Genomic DNA, 16589 nt, shown 5'->3' with positions numbered 1-16589 from the left:
AGTATCAGAGGGATTAGCAGGGTAAATGAGTGGGGTTACGGGAATAGGGCCTGGGTGGGATTGTTGTCTGTACAGACCCAATGGGCTGAATGGCCTCCTCCTGTACTTTAGGGATTCTATGATGATGATTCTGTGACTAGGGGATTTTCACAATAATCTCATTGCAGTGTTAATGTAAGCCTACTTGTGAATAATAAATAAACTTTCAATCAAACTGGGGGCCCCTCCTAAATTATGTGTGTGTGTGTTCGCGTGTGTGTTCCATCTCTTCCCGCCTCCCACCAAACCATTGGGAGAACTTTTTTTTAAATTCATTCGCAGGCTGGCCAGCATTTATTGCCTGTCCCTAGTTGCCCTTGGAGGGCAGTTTGAGAGTCAACCACATTGCTCTGGAGTCACATGTAGGCCAGACCAGGTTAGGACAACAGATTTCCTTCCCCAAAGAGACGTTAGTGAACTGGATGGGTTTTTCTGACGATCGACAATGGGCCATTCTTAATTCCAGATTTTATTTTTATTGAATTCAAATTCTACCATCTGCCGTGGGCGTGATTCGAACCCGGATTCCCCCAGAACATTAGCTGAGTTTCTGGATTAATAGTCTCGCGATAATACCACTCGGCCATTGCCTCCCCCTTAGAAGCCTAGGATCCCTGCAGTGCAGCAGGAGGCCATTCAGCCCATCGAGTAATAGTCCAGCGGTAATGCCACTTGGAGAGAGAGCCAGCGCAAGACCCGATGGGCCTAATGGCCGACTCCAGCCCCGTAACAAATCTGTGATCCTGCAGTGAGCAGTGGGAAACCTGGAATTTAATTTTCCGCAGCCCTGGAGCAGCAAGATGTAGCGGCCCCCCCCCCTCGTCTCCCACCCCAGTTCATCCCCTCCGGGGAGAGTGCTGGAGGCAAAAACGTGCTGGAAACCTCAGGTTTACAGGACTGAGACCGCAACGTTTTGTGGCCTGTCCCTCGTTGAACCATGCGACAGCTGCTAGCGGGTGGCCTGAGCTTCATTTATTATCCTTGCTACTTCTTGGTGAGCAATACGTTTTCACTCCCTCAGGCTGTGGCTGTTTAGTTACTGACTGACCTGTTTGTCTGTTTTCCTTTTTGTTTTTTTGCTCCTTCTGCATTTACCAGATGTCCCTGGTGGATTTGGGGAAGAGGCTGTTGGAGGCAGCTCGGAAAGGACAGGACGATGAAGTGCGAACACTAATGGCAAATGGCGCTCCCTTCACCACGGATTGGGTACGTGGATTTGGTAACTGGTGAGACCTGTCTAAAGGAAAAAGAATTGTGTTTAAAACGGGGGGAGTTCAGCATTCAGGCGAGGTCCGCCCACAGGAAACACCGAAAGGGAAATTGGTGCCTTGAAACCTCAAGACCACAACAATCTGGCTGCAGACTCGGAATATTCCAGAAGTCTGGGAACCACATGGATAGCAGCGGTGGGGCTCGGGGGGGATGCCTGTAGTTCAGAAGGAGATGTGGATGCAATCAGGAAGACTGGGATGTGGTAGTGACCTTCTGGACAAATACATGAATAGGATGGGAATAGAGGGATACGGTCCCCGGAAGGGTCGGGGATTTTAGTTCACACGGGCAGCGTGATCGGTGCAGGCTTGGAGGGCCGAAGGGCCTGTTCCTGTGCTGTAATTTTCTTTGTTCTACATCAGGCTCATTAGAAATAAACTAGGAGGAGTTAGACGAGGGCGTGAACAGGGAGCACATGGATATCGCGGTTAAAAGAAAGCTGGTTAACAGACAAGGAGGAGTAGTGATAGCAATGACAGTGTTCCCAAAGGGCAGGTGAAGCTATAGTGCCAAAGCCTCAGTTGTAATCGCTGGAAGGGGTTTAATCTCCCTGATGTAGATTGGGACTTCAACTGGGACAGTCTGAGGAGTTAATTGTTCTTCAACCTCCTAAAATCACAGAATACCTACAGTGTAGAAGGAGGCCATTGGGCCCATCGAGTCTGCACCGACAACAATCCCACCCAAGCCCTATCCCCATAACCCCACATAATTACCCTTAGTGTCTGAAGATGTGCAGGTTAGGTGGATTGGTCATGTGTAGGTTAGAGGGATTAGCTACATATTTACCCTGCTAATCCCCCTGACACTAAGGGGCAATTTAGCATGGCCAATCCCTCTAACCTTAGCATTCCAGGACACTAGGGGGCAATTTAGCATGGCCAATCCACCTAACCTACATATCGTTGGACGCTAAGGGGCAATTTAGCATGGCCAATCCACCTAACCTGCACATCTTTGGGGTGTGGGAGGAAGCTGGAGCACCCGAAGACGAAACACTCAGACACGGGGGGAGAGCGTGCAGACTCCACACAGACAGTGACCCAAGGCCGGGAATCGAACCCGAGTCCCTGGCGCTGTGAGGCAGCAGTGCTAGCCACTGTGCCGCCCTATTAAACAGCCTGCAAGGGAACCCGCCTTGAAACCTGTGAGAAAATTTGGGGTTTGGGGGGGGGGGGGGGGGGGGGCGGCGGTGGGTGGACATTGTGAAGGGGATTTCTAGCAATAAGCAAGTTATTCTTTTTAAGGATCGAATGAACACAGAGCGGGTAGCCAAACTGTATTCAGAAATTGATTTAGGAGAGCAGATCTTGAGTGGATAAGAGGTTGCATGAGAAAATTAAAATGGGAAGCATTATATAAGGAGACGGGTGGGGGGGGGGAGAAGATAGAAGTACCCTGAGGAGGTTTCCTTTTTTTTTTTGCTGACGTGGTTTATCCCAGAAACACAAGAGGTGTATTTTGGAGTTTGGGGCAAGTAAAAGACAGGTCAAATTTTTAAGGAATGGAACAGGCTGCCACGGGACACACAATAGAAAGATGGGGAAATTAAGGAGACCAAAACACAGTTGCCCAAGGAGCAGGAGAAATACACGGTAAGGGACGGGACCATTAATTAGTGATTAGGGTGGCACAGTGGGTTAGCACTGCTGCCTCACAGCACCAGGGACCTGGGTTCGATTCCCACCTCGGGTCACTGTCTGCGCAGAGTCTGCATGTTCTCCCCCCGTGTCTGTGTGGGTTTCCTCCGGGTGCTCCGGTTTCCTCCCACACTCCAAAGATGTGCAGGTTAGGTGGATTGACCACGCTAAATTGCCCCTTAGTGTCAGGGGGACTGGCAGAGTAAACTCGTGGGCTATGGCGATAGGGTCTGGGTGGAATTGTTGTCGGCGTAGGCTTGATGGGCCGAATGGCCTCCTTCTGCACCATAGGGATTTTATGATTACAGTGAAGTTTGAGGATTAACTCTGCTTTCTAAGCTGTAGTTTGGACGCAGGTTGTGTTTCTGAGGTTACATCGCTGCTGTTGGAGCTCTTTGAATCCTTCAGCCCCTTCATGTAGAAGCAGAGGTGAAGGAGGTCTTCTGATGTTAAGGACAGTCGTGTAGCTGGTTTACTTTGCAGGAATTTCTGGGATGCTCATTTCAAAGCTGTTCAACTCTAATTCTGAGTGCTGGTTGAAGAGCTCAGATAATCCCATTAGATGATATCATGGGCGGCACGGTGGTTAGCACTGCTGCCTCACTGCACCAGGGACCCAGCTTCAATTCCCAGCATGGGTCACCGTCTGTGTGGAGTCTGCACGTTCTCCCCGTGTCTGCGTGGGTTTCCTCCAGGTGCTCCGGTTTCCTCCCACAGTTCTAAGATGTGAGGATTAGGTGCATTGGCCATGCTACATTGTCCCTTAGTGTACCGGAATGCATAGGGTAGAGGGATTAGCAGTGTAAATAGGTGGGATTATGGGGATAGGGCCTGGGTTGGATTGTTGATGGTGCAGACTCGATGGGCCGAATGATCTCCCCCTGCACTATAGGGTTTCTGTGCTCATGAAAGATGTGTTGGTGGTTTTTAAACAGTATCCTAGGGGTTTTGATTTGATTTATTATTGCCACATGCATTGGGATACAGTGAAAAGTATTGTTTCTTGTGCGCTATACAGACAAAGCATACCGATCATAGAGAAGGAAAGGGGAGGGTACAGAATGTAGTGTTACAGTCATAGCTAGGGTGTAGAGACTATAGTAATATAAGGTAGGTCCATTCAAAAGTCTGACAGCAGCAGGGAAGAAGCTGTTCTTGAGTCCGTTGGTACGTGACCTCAGACTTTAGTATCTTTTTCTGGACGGAAGAAGGTGGAAGAGAGAATGTCCGGGGTGCGTGGGGGTCCTTGATTATGCCGGCTGCTTTTCCCGAGGCAGCGGGAAGTGTAGACGGAGTCAATGGATGGGAGGCTGGTTTGCGTGATGGGACTGGGCTACATTCACGGCCCTTCGTAGTTTCTTGACAGCTTTTTTCTTGCGGCAACTTTTAAGTTTACCAGGCATATCTTCACAGAGAGGTTTAAGGTGAGGGGGCCAATTGGAGAAAGAATAAGCCACACACATATGTTTTCTAGTGGGCACGTATTAGGGAGACAGAAGACCGGGGTGGAGGTTGACTGACAAAAGATGTGGGAAAGTAAAATGCGCAAGGTTAGCGGGGTCGGTCCTGGGATAAGGTGGGCAAGGCCTTCCATTTCTGTTTCAAAGCGCAGATGTGAACATCAGGGTATGGTGGACTAATGGTTACGCTCCTGGATCACCAATGCAGAGGTCACTTGAGTTCAGAACCCACCGTGAGTTCATTAAGTCTGCTGATTTTTGCAGACTGGCTCCAGAAAAAATGACCTGGTGAAAACTGGCAGTTTAAAACCCCAACGTGTCCTGCAGGAAATCTGCTACACCGGCCTTCACTAGCCCGCTCCAGTCTCCCACCTAGTGCTTGGCTGGTAAGAAATGGGCACAGGAGGTAGGCCATTCGTCCCATGGAGCCTGTCCAGCCATCCAAGCCGGGCTTGACTGTCTGTTGCCATTTTCTTGCCCGCTCTCCATTTCCCTTGATTCCCTGAGAGACCAGAAGTCTGTCTATTGCAGTCTTCAGTGTATTCGATGATGAACCATCCACGGTCCTGTTGATTGGGTAGAGAATTCCCAAGATTTACAACCTTTTGTTTCCCTTAAATGATTGCCCTCTTACCCTGAGGTTGTGCCCTTGTGTTCTAAATTCTGCACACACGAGAAACAACCTCTGTGCCTTCTCTCTCATGCCCCTTCGGCATACTGCGCACTTCAATTAATTCACCTCTGCTTTCTAAACTCCAGACAATATAAGAGTTACCCGGCTTCTCAACATAGGATAGCCCTCTTGTCCCAGGGATCAATCCAGCGAACCTTCACTGAACCACCTCCAATCTACCCTTCCTCAATATAGAGCCCAAACCGTGCACGGTGTTCCAGGTGTGGCCTTGTACAGGTGTAGCAAAGCTTATTCTTACGCTGCAATCCCCTTGCACTAAAAGCAAACGCACCAGTCGCTTGGTGCATCTGCTTGCTCCCTTTCTCTAAGTAAAGTTTATTTATTAGTCACAAGTAAGGCTGCAATTACTGTGAAATTCCAGTGAAATTGTCTGCCCCTTGTATGAGTGCACCCATGTCTCTCTGAACATCAACGTTTACAAATTTCGTGCCTTCTTTAAAAATAAATTAATATTCTGCTGCTCTGTCCCTGCTACCAAAGTAAATAACCTCGCGCTTCCCCTCATTATACTCCCATCTGTCCCTTTGTTACCCACTCAGAGCCTGCCAAATCTCTTTGTGGTCTGTCTGTCTCTCTGTGTCCTCCTCCACGGTTCACCTTCGCCACCTCACTTTGCACCGTCAGCAGACTTTAGATACATTACTCTTGGTCCCTTTGTCTGAATCATTAATGCAGATTGGAGGTAGCGGCACCGCCCCAGTCACAACCTGCCAGCGCAAAAATGCTCCTTATCCCTACTGCCTTCAGGACAAACACAAATGGGAATTAAACAAGGTCTTACCAGCGTCATCCACATCCTAACAAGGAATTCAGCCAGGTGGCAGTGGGGGCCACGTGTTGCTGCGCTGCCTCCTGATGGTCACCCCATAATGGTCGCTGTCTTAGGTTTCTGCATGAAGAATGGCTGGGTGTTGTGAGCTGCTTCCCTGCAAGCGCTGACATGTAGAAGGGGCTTGTTTTAAACTTGGCAACTCTCATTGGGTGGCACAGTGGGTTAGCACTGCTGCCTCACAGCGCCAGGGACCCGGCTTCGATTCCTGGTTTGGGTCACTGTCTGCACGTTCTCCCCATGTCTGCGTGGGTTTCCTCCGGGTGCCCAGGTTTCCTCCCACAGTCCAAAGATGTGCGGGTTAGGTGGATAGGCCGTGCTAAATTGCCCCTTAGTGTCAAGGGGGTTAGCAGGGTAAATGCCTGTGGTTATGGGGATAGGGCCTGGGTGGGATTGTGGTCGGTGCAGACTCGATGGGCCGAATGGCTGCATTCTGCACTATAGGGATTCTATGGTTCATGTAGCAAAGTATTCCTGTTAATCTAGTCTAACAACTACTGTTTCAAGCACACGCGCCACCAGACTGCACCATTTATCTCTGGGCGTGACTTGGCTGTAATGAAATTTGATGTATCCTTCTCCTCCTCTTCCCCAGCTCGGCACATCTCCTCTTCACCTTGCAGCCCAGTATGGCCATTACTCGACCGCAGAAGTCCTCCTCCGAGCCGGAGTCAGCCGGGACGCCCGAACCAAAGTCGACAGGACGCCACTGCACATGGCAGCAGCCGAGGGCCACGCCAGCATTGTGGAGTTGTTGATCAGGGTAATCTCCCGTGGAAGTCTGTCCACAAGAACCCCAGTCCTTTCCTTCTCAAACAAAAAAAAAATTAGCACTGCGGTGTCCCTCAAACCATAGCCATAGGCCTTTCACGGCGGGTCAGAGGATTTGTTTGCTCCTTCGCTGTTTGTCATTCTCAACTTCAAGTATATGCACCAGTCTTGTCTTTCTCGGATCCAAACTGGGCGATTTCTCACGGGGTAGCTGAGGGAGCAGGGATGCTAAATCTATTCGCAAAGAAATAATGTTGGGGGAGTGCCCGGCAGGTTACAGAGGGTACAGACGGGGCTTACCAGGATGTTGCCTGGTCTGGAGGGTATTAGCTATGAGGAGAGGTTGGAGAAACTCGCTTTGTTCTCACTGGAACGATGGAGATTGAGGGAGTGACCTGATAGAGGTTTACAAGATTATGAGGGGCATGGACAGATGCCCTTTCCTAGAGTGGAAAAGTCAAGTACTCGGGGACATAGGTTTAAGGCGCGTGGGGAAAAGTTTAGAGGAGATGTGCGAGGCAAGTTTTTTTACACAGAGGGTGGTGAATGTCTGGAACGCGCTGCCCGGGGAGGGGGTGGGAGCAGGTACGATAGCGGCATTTAAGGGGCAACTAGATGAATACATGAATAGGATGGGAATGGAAGGATACATGCGTATGGTTTTAGTTTAGGCAGACATCATGATCGGCGCAGGCTTGGAGGGCCGAAGGGCCTGTTCCTGTGCTGTACTGTTCTGTGTTCAGGTTGCATTTTAATCGGGCAGGTATGTCACTAAAAATGGCAGGTAGGGTTAAGTAGACAATTGACAGAAAGCCGACCAAGCATCGATTCATTTCTAGAGGGGTGGGATTTAAAAAATAAAGCTATGTTTAACTTGTATCGAACTTTAGGTAGAGCACATTTTGGGTTGCTGCGAATAGTTTGGGTCTCTATATCATGAAAATATCCATATCAGGTGGCACAGTGGGTTAGCACTGCTCCCTCACAGCGCCAGGGACCCGGGTTCAATTCCAGGCTCGGGTCACTGTCTGTGCGGAGTCTGCACGTTCTCCCCGTGTCTGCATGGGTTTTTTCCCACAGTCCTAAAGACGTGTTGGTTAGGGTGGATCAGCCGTGCTAAATTCTCCCTCGGTGTACCCGAACAGGAGTGTGGCGACGAGGGGATTTTCACAGTAGCTTCAATGCAGTGTTAATGTAAGCCGACTTGTGACACTGATAGAGTCAGAGAGGTTTACAGCATGGAAACAGGCCCTTCGGCCCAACTTGTCCATGCCGCCCTTTTTCTTTTAAACCCCTAAGCTAGTCCCAATTGCCCGCATTTATAGAGTCATAAATAAATAAATGTAAAAAGATTTAAAGGCTCTGGAGGTGATGCTAAAAGAGACTTCTCGAGTGACGCCAAAACTGAAAAGCTTTGCCTCTCGGGAAAGATTAAATGGGGGTTAGGCCCTTTTCTCTTCACATTAAACAGGCTGAGGAATGACTTAATCCAAATCTTTAATGGTGCTGATGGGGTAGACAAAGAGGAGGGGTTTCCACTTGCAGCGGAAGGAAGAGCAGAGCCAGGGGCCATCAATACAAGACAGTCACTAATAAATCCAGTGGGGAATTCGGGAGAAACGTCTTTACCGAGAGAGTGGGGAAGAATGAAGAACTCGCTCCCACGGTGAGTAATTGAAGCGAACAGCAGAGATCCATTGAAGGAGAAAGCTGGATAAACACTGAGGGAGAAAGGAGTAGATGAGGTGAGATTAAGAGTGATAGCAGGAGGTTTGTGAGGAGCACAAACACCAGCACAGAGCAGAGGGGCTGAATGGCCTGGGTCTATGCTGTATTTACTGTGTAATTATTTGATTTATTATTGTCACATGTATTAGTATACAGTGAAAAGTATTGTTTCTTGCGCACTATACAGACAAAGCATACCATTCATAGAAAAGAAAAGGAGAGAGTGCAGAATATAGTGTTACAGTCATAGCTAGAATGTGGAGAAAGATCAATCCTGATGAATGCGAAGTGATGCATTTTGGTAGAAATAATGTAGGGAGGAGCTATACGATAAATGGCAGAACGATAAAGGGTGTAGATACGCAGAGGGACCTGGGTGTGCAAGTCCACAGATCCTTGAAAGTGACGTCACAGGTGGAGGAGGTGGTGAAGAAGGCATATGGCATGCTTGCCTTTATAGGACGGGGCATAGAGTATAAAAGTTGGGGTCTGATGTTGCAGATGTATAGAACGTTGGTTCGGCCGCATTTGGAATACTGCGTCCAGTTCTGGTCGCCACACTACCAGAAGGACGTGGAGGCTTTGGAGAGAGTACAGAGGAGGTTTACCAGGATGTTGCCTGGTATGGAGGGGGTTAGTTATGAGGAGAGATTGGGTAAACTGGGGTTGTTCTCCCTGGAAAGACGGAGGATGAGGGGGGACTTAATAGAGGTGTATAAAATTATGAAAGGCATAGATAGGGTGAACGGTGGGAAGCTTTTCCCCAGGTCGGTGGTGACGTTCACGAGGGGTCATAGGTTCAAGGTGAAGGAGGGGAGGTTTAACACAGATATCAGAAGGACATATTTTACACAGAGGGTGGTGGGGGCCTGGAATGCGCTGCCAGGCAAGGTGGTGGAGGTGGACACACTGGGAACGTTTAAGACTTATCTAGACAGCCATATGAACGGAGTGGGAATGGAGGGATACAAAAGAGTGGTCTAGTTTGGACCAGGGAGCGGCGCGGGCTTGGAGGGCCGAAGGGCCTGTTCCTGTGCCGTATTGTTCTTTGTTCAACTTAGTGCGAGGTGGGTCCATTCAAAAGTCTGACGGCAGCAGGGAAGAAGCTGTTCTTGAGTCGGCTGGTACGTGACCTCAGACTTTTGTATCTTTTTCCCGACGGAAGAAGGTGGAAGAGAGAATGTCCGGGGTATATGGGGTCCTCGATTATGCTGGCTGCTTTTCCCGAGGCAACGGGAAGTGTAGACAGAGTCAGTGGATGGGGGGCTGGTTTGAGTGATTGGACTGGGCCTTGTTCATGACCCTTTGTAGTTCCTTGCGGTCTTGGGCAGAGCAGGAGCCATACCAAGCTGTGATACAACCAGAAAGAATGCTTTCTATGGTGCATCTGTGAAAGTTGGTGAGAGTCGTAGTGGACATGCCAAATTTCCTTAGTCTTCTGAGAAAGTAGAGGCTTTGGTGGGGCTTTCTTAACTATAGTGTCAGCATGGAGGGACTAGGACAGGTTGTTGGTGATCTGGACACCTAAAAACTTGAAGCTTTCGACCATTTCTACCTCATCCCCGTTGATGTAGACAGGGGCATGTTCTCCACTACGCTTCCTGAAGTCGATGACAATCTCCTTCGTTTTGTTGACATTGAGGGAGAGATTATTGTTGCCGCACCAGTTCACCAGATTCTCCATCTCATTCCTGTACTCTGTCTCGTCATTGTTTGAGATCCGACCCACTACGGTGGTGTCGTCAGCAAACTTGAAATTGGAGGAGAACTTGGCCACACAGTCATAGGTGTATAAGGAATATAGTAAAGGGGCTGGGGAAAGAAGCATGGATTGAGAACTGGTTAACGGATGGGAAACTAAGTACGAATGAATGGGTAATTTTCAGGTTGGCAGGCTGTGACTAGTGGGGTACCGCAAGGATCGGCGCTTGGTCTCCAGCTGTTCACAATCTGTGTCAGTGATTTGGATGTGGGGATTAAATGTAATATCTCCATGTTTGCAGATGACACAAAAGTAGACGGCATTGTGGGGTTGAAGAAGATGCTCCAAGGAGATTTGGGGAGGTTAAGTGAGTGGGTAAAAAATTGACAGGTGGAATACAATGTGGAGAAATGTGAGGTTATGCACTTTGGTAAGAAAAGCAGTAAGACGCAATGTTTCTTGAATGGTGAGAGGCTGGGAGGTGTTGAACTTCAAGGTACAGAACCTTAGGCTGCACTTGGAATATAGTGTACAATTCTGGTCGCCACACTACCAGAAGGATGTGGCGGCTTTGGAGAGGGTTACAGAAAAGATTTACCAGGATGTTGCCTGGTATGGAGGGCATCAGCTATGAGGAGAGGCTGGAGAAACTTGGTTTGTTCTCACTGGAATGACGGAGATTGAGGGGAGACCTGATAGAAGTCTGCAAGATTATGAGGGACAGAGTAGATAGTCAGAAGCTTTTTCCCAGGGTGGAAGAGTCGATTACGTTGGGGGGGGGTGGAAGAGTCAATTACGTGGGGGAGGGGGGGCACAGGTTTAAGGTGCGAGGGGCAAGGTTTAAAGGAGATGTACGAGGCAAGTGTTTTTACACAGAGGGTGGTGGGTGCCTGGAACTCTCTGTCGGGGGAGGTAGTGGAAGTGAATATGGTAGTGAGTTTTAAGGGCGTCTTGACAAATACATGAATAGGATGGGAATAGAGGGATATGGTCCCCGGAAGGGTAGGGGGTTTTAGTTAAATCGGGCAGCATGGTTGGTGCAGGCTTGGAGGGCCGAAGGGCCTGTTTCTGTGCTGTAATTTTCTTTGTTCTTTGTGTGCCCTTGTTGCTGAGTCACTGAAAGCTAACATGAATGTGCAGCAAGCATTTAAGAAGGCAAATGGTATGTTGGCCTTTATTACAAGAGGATTTGAGTGTAGGAGTAAAGATGTCGTACTGTCATTATATAGAGCTTTGGGAGTATCGGGTGTAGCTTTGTTTTCCTTACTGGTCACAGATGGAGTGAAATGAAAGTTCGAGCTTAGTTTATTTATTATTGTCACAAGTAGGCTCATGTTAACACCGCAATGAAGTTACTGTGAAAATCCCCTAGTCGCCACACTCCGGCGCCTGTTTGGGTAACACTGAGGGAGAATTTATCACGGTCAATGCAACCTAACCAGCACCTCTTTCGGGAGGAAACCGGAGCACCTGGAGGAAACGCACGCAGGCACGGTGAGGAGAACATGCAGACTCCGCACAGACAGTGACCCAAGCTGGGAATCGAACCCGGGTCCTTGGTGCCGTGAGGCAGCAAAGCTAACCACTGTGCCGCCGGAATTATCGTATGAGGAAAGATTAAATAGACTGGACCTTTTATTCCCTGGAGTTTAGACGGATGAGAGTTGATCTCGTTCAAACATACAAAACTCTTCATAGAATACCAACAGTGCAGAAGGAGGCCATTCGGCCCATCGAGCCTGCACCGACAACTATCCCACACTGGCCCTAACCCCATAACCCCACATATTTACTCTACTAATCCCCCGCATACCCCTAACACGAAGGGGCAATTAAGCATGGCCAGTCAAACTAACCCGCACATTTTCGGACTGTGGGAGGAAACCGGAGCACCCAGAGGAACCCGGGGGCTGGGGGGAGTCAGGGACAATGTGCAATCTCCACACAGACAGTGACCCAAGCCGGGAATCGAACCCAGGTCCCTGGTGCTGTGAGACAGTAGTGCTAACCACTGTGCTGCCGCTCTTACAGGGTTCCACAGGGTAAATGCAAGAAGGATGTTTACTCTGGGTGGTGTGGTCCAGATCCAGGATTCAGAGCCTCAGAATAAGGGGCAGGCTGTTCAGGGCTGAGATGACAGAGAAATTTCTTCACTCAAAGGGTGCAGAAGCTTTGGAATTCTCTTCCCCAAAAGCTCAGTCGTTAAGTATGTTCAAGAGTGAGATTGATAGATTTCTACCGTTTAAAACTAGTAAAGGGGACAGTGCAGGAAAATAGTGTTGAAGTCAGCCATAATCTCATTGAATGCTGGAGCGGGCTCGACTGGCTGAATGGCCTACTCCTGCGCCCATCTCAAGCTGATAAAATCGCTTCTCGGCCTTTTGGCTAAGATCAGGTGTAGTATGGATTGGATGCTGCACTTGGTTGAGGTCATTGGGTTACATTGAAGCTTCATATGTTTCATATGAAGCAATTTTTAAAAGCTGCATCTCGGCCTTTTGGCTAAGATGCAAATGAGCTCAAGTCTTGGAGGAGGTGTTGCTTTGCTCCTCCAATCAACTTGGCTCATGTAGATCGGGCCCAGGACAGGGTGATTTGGTCGCTCGCCCTGTCTTGTCAGCCTGGATCTGAAATGTCTCAACTTGTTGAGACTTTGAATTGGATTTGATTTGATTGAATTGGAAAAGTATAAAAAAAAAACAAAAAAAAACATCTTATTGATTAGAAATATGGAAAGGGAGTAGTGGTTTGATTCATTATTGTCGCATACGTTAATATACAGTGAAAAGTATTGTTTCTCACGCTCTATACAGACAAAGCATACCGTTCATAGAGAAGGAAAGGAGAGAGTGCAGAATGTAGAGTTACAGTCATAGCTAGGGTGTAGAGAAAGATCAACTTAATGCGAGGTAGGTCCATTCAGAAGTCTGACAGCAGCAGGGAAGAAGCTGTTCTTGAGTCGGTCGGTGCGTGACATCAGACTTTTGTATCTTTTTTTCCCGACGGAAGAAGGTGGAAGAGAGAATGTCCGGGGTGCGTGGGGGTCCTTGATTATGCCGGCTGCTTTTCCCGAGGCAGCAGGAAGTGTAGACGGAGTCAATGGATGGGAGGCTGGTTCGCGTGATGAGTTGGGCTACGTTCACGACCCTTTGTAGTTTCTTGTGGTCTTGGGCAGAGCAGGAGCCATACCAAGTTGTGATAAAACTAGAAAGGATGCTTTCTATGGTGCATAAAAATTGGTGAGAGTCGTAGCGGACATGTCAAATTTCCTTAGTCTTCTGAGAAAGTAGGAGTGTGGCGACCAGGGGATTTTCACAGTAACTTCACTGTAGTGTTAATGCAAGCCTACTTGTGACTAATAAATAAACTTTATCTTTGGACACTAAGGGGCAATTTAGCACGGCCAATCCACCCTAACCTGCACGTTTTTGGACTGTGGGAGGAAACCGGAGCACCCGGAGGAAACCCACACAGGCACTTGGGGAGAAGGTGCAGACTCCACACAGGCAGTGACCCAAGGTTGGAATTGAATCCGGGTTCGCTGGCGCTGTGAGGCAGCAGCGCTGACCCACTGTGCCTCCCGTAGACACGGAGAAACTATTCCCTCTGGTGGGCGGAATCCTGACCATGATAGGATTAGAGGCAAGCTGTTCAGAAGTGAAATCAGGAAGCACTTTCTCGCACACAGAAGGGTAAAGGTGTAATCCTGCTTTCTCAGAAGGCTGTGGATCTGGGGAACTAAAATGGTTGCGGCCGCGGTGGATGGACTTCTGGGTAGGGCTATTCGGGGCTATTAAAGGTGGGTGAACAGAGGGGCGGTACACATCAGCCCTGGTCAAAGTGAATGGCGGAGCAGGCTCAGGAGCCTCCCTCTGTCACCAGCTGTCACTTCTGTGTGCCTCCTGTATGTGAGCGCAGGCTGCCTCACTGATGTGACTGTAAAATCGCCTGTTTTCTTCCCCTCCTCACCCAGAACAATGCGGATATAAATGCAAAGGACATGCTGAAGATGACAGCTCTGCACTGGGCGGTGGAGCACGACCACCGCGAGGTGGTGGAGATCTTGTTAAAATACGGAGCAGACGTTCACGCTTTGAGCAAGTTCGACAAAAACGCCTTTGACATCGCCCTGGACAAGCACAACCCCGAGCTGGTGGAAATATTGCAGGTATGCGGAGAGAGGTTTCTAGTATGGCCGTGAGCAACATGTGGGTCTGTTTCTGTCACCTAGGGAAGCTTTACAAAGAACAATACAGCACAGGAACAGGCCCTTTGGCCCTCCAAGCCCGCGCCACTCCCTGGTCCAAACTAGACCATTCTTTTGTATCCCTCCATTCTCACTCCGTTCATGTGGCTGTCAAGATAAGTCTTAAACGTTCCCAGTGTGTCCGCCTCCACCACCTTGCCCGGCAGCGCATTCCAGGCCCCCACCACCCTCTGTGTAAAATACGTCCTTCTGATATCCGTGTTTAAACCCCCCCCCCCCCCCCCCCCAACCCACTTTGAACCTATGACCTCTCGTGAACGTCACCACCGACCTGGGAAACAGCTTCCCACCGTTCACCCTATCTATGCCTTTCTTAATTTTATACACCTCCATTAGGTCACCCCTCATCCTCCGTCTTTCCAATGAGAACCACCCCAGTCTACCCAATCTCTCCTCATCCTGGTAAACCTCCTCTGCACTCTCTAAAGCCTCCACGTCCTTCTGGTAGTGTGGTGACCAGAACGCAGTATTCCAAATGCGGCCGAACCAGCGTTCTATACAACTGCAACATCAGACCCCAACTTTTATACTCTATGCCCCGTCCTATAAAGGCAAGCATGCCATATGCCTTATTCACTACCTTCTCCACCTGTGATGTCATGTTTGTTCCCATTTACTGAAAGGGTTCAGGAGAGACATGGATTCATAGAGTCCCTACAGTGCAGAAAGAGACCATTCGGCCCATCGAGCCTGCACTGACGACAGTCCCACTCAGGCCCCATCCCCATAACCCCTGCTAATCCCCCTGGCACTAAGGGGCAATTTAGCATGGCCAATCCACTAACCTACACATCTTTGGACACTAAGGGGCAATTTAGCACTGTAGGGATTCTATGATTCAATGCACCCTAACCAGCACATCTTTCGGACTGTGGGAGGAAACTGGAGCACCCGAAGGAGGCCCACGCAGACACGGGGAGAACGTGCAGACTCTACACAGACAGTGACCCAAGGCCGGAATTGAGCCTGGGTCCCTGGCGCTGAGAGGCAGCAGCGCGAACCCCACTGAGTAAAGAGTGGGATGGTGTAAAATTTGGGTGCAGCATGTAGTTTCTGGGGTCAGAAGAGGAGGGAAAATCTTGCATTTTTACAGTGCCTTTCAGATCCTCGAGATGCTCAGAAGCATAACACCTGTAAAACATCGGCCATCGCTCTGTGGGGGTGGCGATTGGAGCACCATATACACCCCCCTGCCCCGTGTTGGCCATGTAGAAAAGCTCCCCATTTGCTGCCGAGCTGAGCTGGGAGATGTCCTGAGCTGAGGAACCAAGGTTCGCTTTGACACCCGCGTGGACAAAAAAAAAGCCTGGTCACTCTCACTGATGGGCCGAGTTCAGGAAGAGTGGGTGAGGTACTTCAGGGAATTGGGGAGCTGTACCCTGGAAAGAAGCGGAGAAAACTGGAGGGGAAATACATGGCTACTTGAGATGGAAGGCCGGTCTCCGGTAGTCAGTTCTGTGTAATAGATATCAGCACCGTCTACACTTATTAGCTCTGTGTTACTCGTGGTCGGTTGGTGGAAATGTTATCCAGGTAGAGTGCGCGGAAGATGGGGACGTAAAGGGATTTCTGAAATTCATTGCGCCTAGTGGACATAGCCTGCAACCGAATTACATAGAACATCGGGCAGTACAGCACAGGAACAGGCCCTTCGGCCCACAATGTTGTAGAATCATAGAATCCCTATAGTGCAGAAGGAGGCCATTCAGCCCATCAAGCCTGCACCGACAACAATCTCACTCAGACCCTATCCCCGTAACCCCACGTATTTACCCTGCTAATCCCCCCCACACTAAGGGGCAATTTAGCATGGCCAATCCACCTGACCTGCACATCTTTGGGGTGCTATTGTACCCCCACCCCCCCCCTTCCCCGTGTCTGCGTGGGTTTCCTCCCACGGTTTGAAAGACATGCTAGTTAGGGTGGATTGGCCATGCTTAATTGCTCCTTAGTGTCAGGAGACTAGCTAGGGTAAACACATGGAGTTATGGGCCTTGGTGGGATAGTGGTCCGTGCAGACTCGATGGGCTGAATGGCCTCCTTCTGCACCGTAGGGATTCTATAACCCCATGCATTTACCCTAGCTAGGCCCCCTCTCACGAAGGGGCAATTTAGCACGGCCAATCCACCTAACCTGCACGATTTTCACACTGTGGGGGGGGGGAAACCAGAGCACCCGGAGGAAAC

The 16589-nt window shown here is 49.5% G+C and overlaps 1 protein-coding gene and 1 pseudogene across 3 annotated transcripts in view; both read left to right on the top strand.

Annotated features, from left to right (window-relative positions):
• LOC144489221 (GA-binding protein subunit beta-1-like) overlaps nt 1–16589 on the top strand; it is a 58783-nt gene that overhangs the window by 18841 nt on the left and 23353 nt on the right. For all 3 annotated transcript variants that reach the window (XM_078207063.1, XM_078207061.1, XM_078207062.1), the window contains exons 2-4: nt 1138–1245; nt 6530–6697; nt 14109–14303. In XM_078207063.1, the coding sequence (XP_078063189.1) occupies nt 1138–1245; nt 6530–6697; nt 14109–14303 (471 nt within the window). The remainder of the gene's footprint in view (nt 1–1137; nt 1246–6529; nt 6698–14108; nt 14304–16589) is intronic.
• On the top strand, nt 12501–12703 carry LOC144489222 (U2 spliceosomal RNA; annotated as a pseudogene).

Source organism: Mustelus asterias, unplaced genomic scaffold (genome assembly GCF_964213995.1).
Source record: "Mustelus asterias unplaced genomic scaffold, sMusAst1.hap1.1 HAP1_SCAFFOLD_2017, whole genome shotgun sequence".
Lineage (NCBI taxonomy): Eukaryota > Metazoa > Chordata > Chondrichthyes > Carcharhiniformes > Triakidae > Mustelus > Mustelus asterias.
The sequence above is the reverse complement of the archived record's forward strand: the minus strand, read 5'-3'. Positions and strand labels throughout refer to the sequence as shown.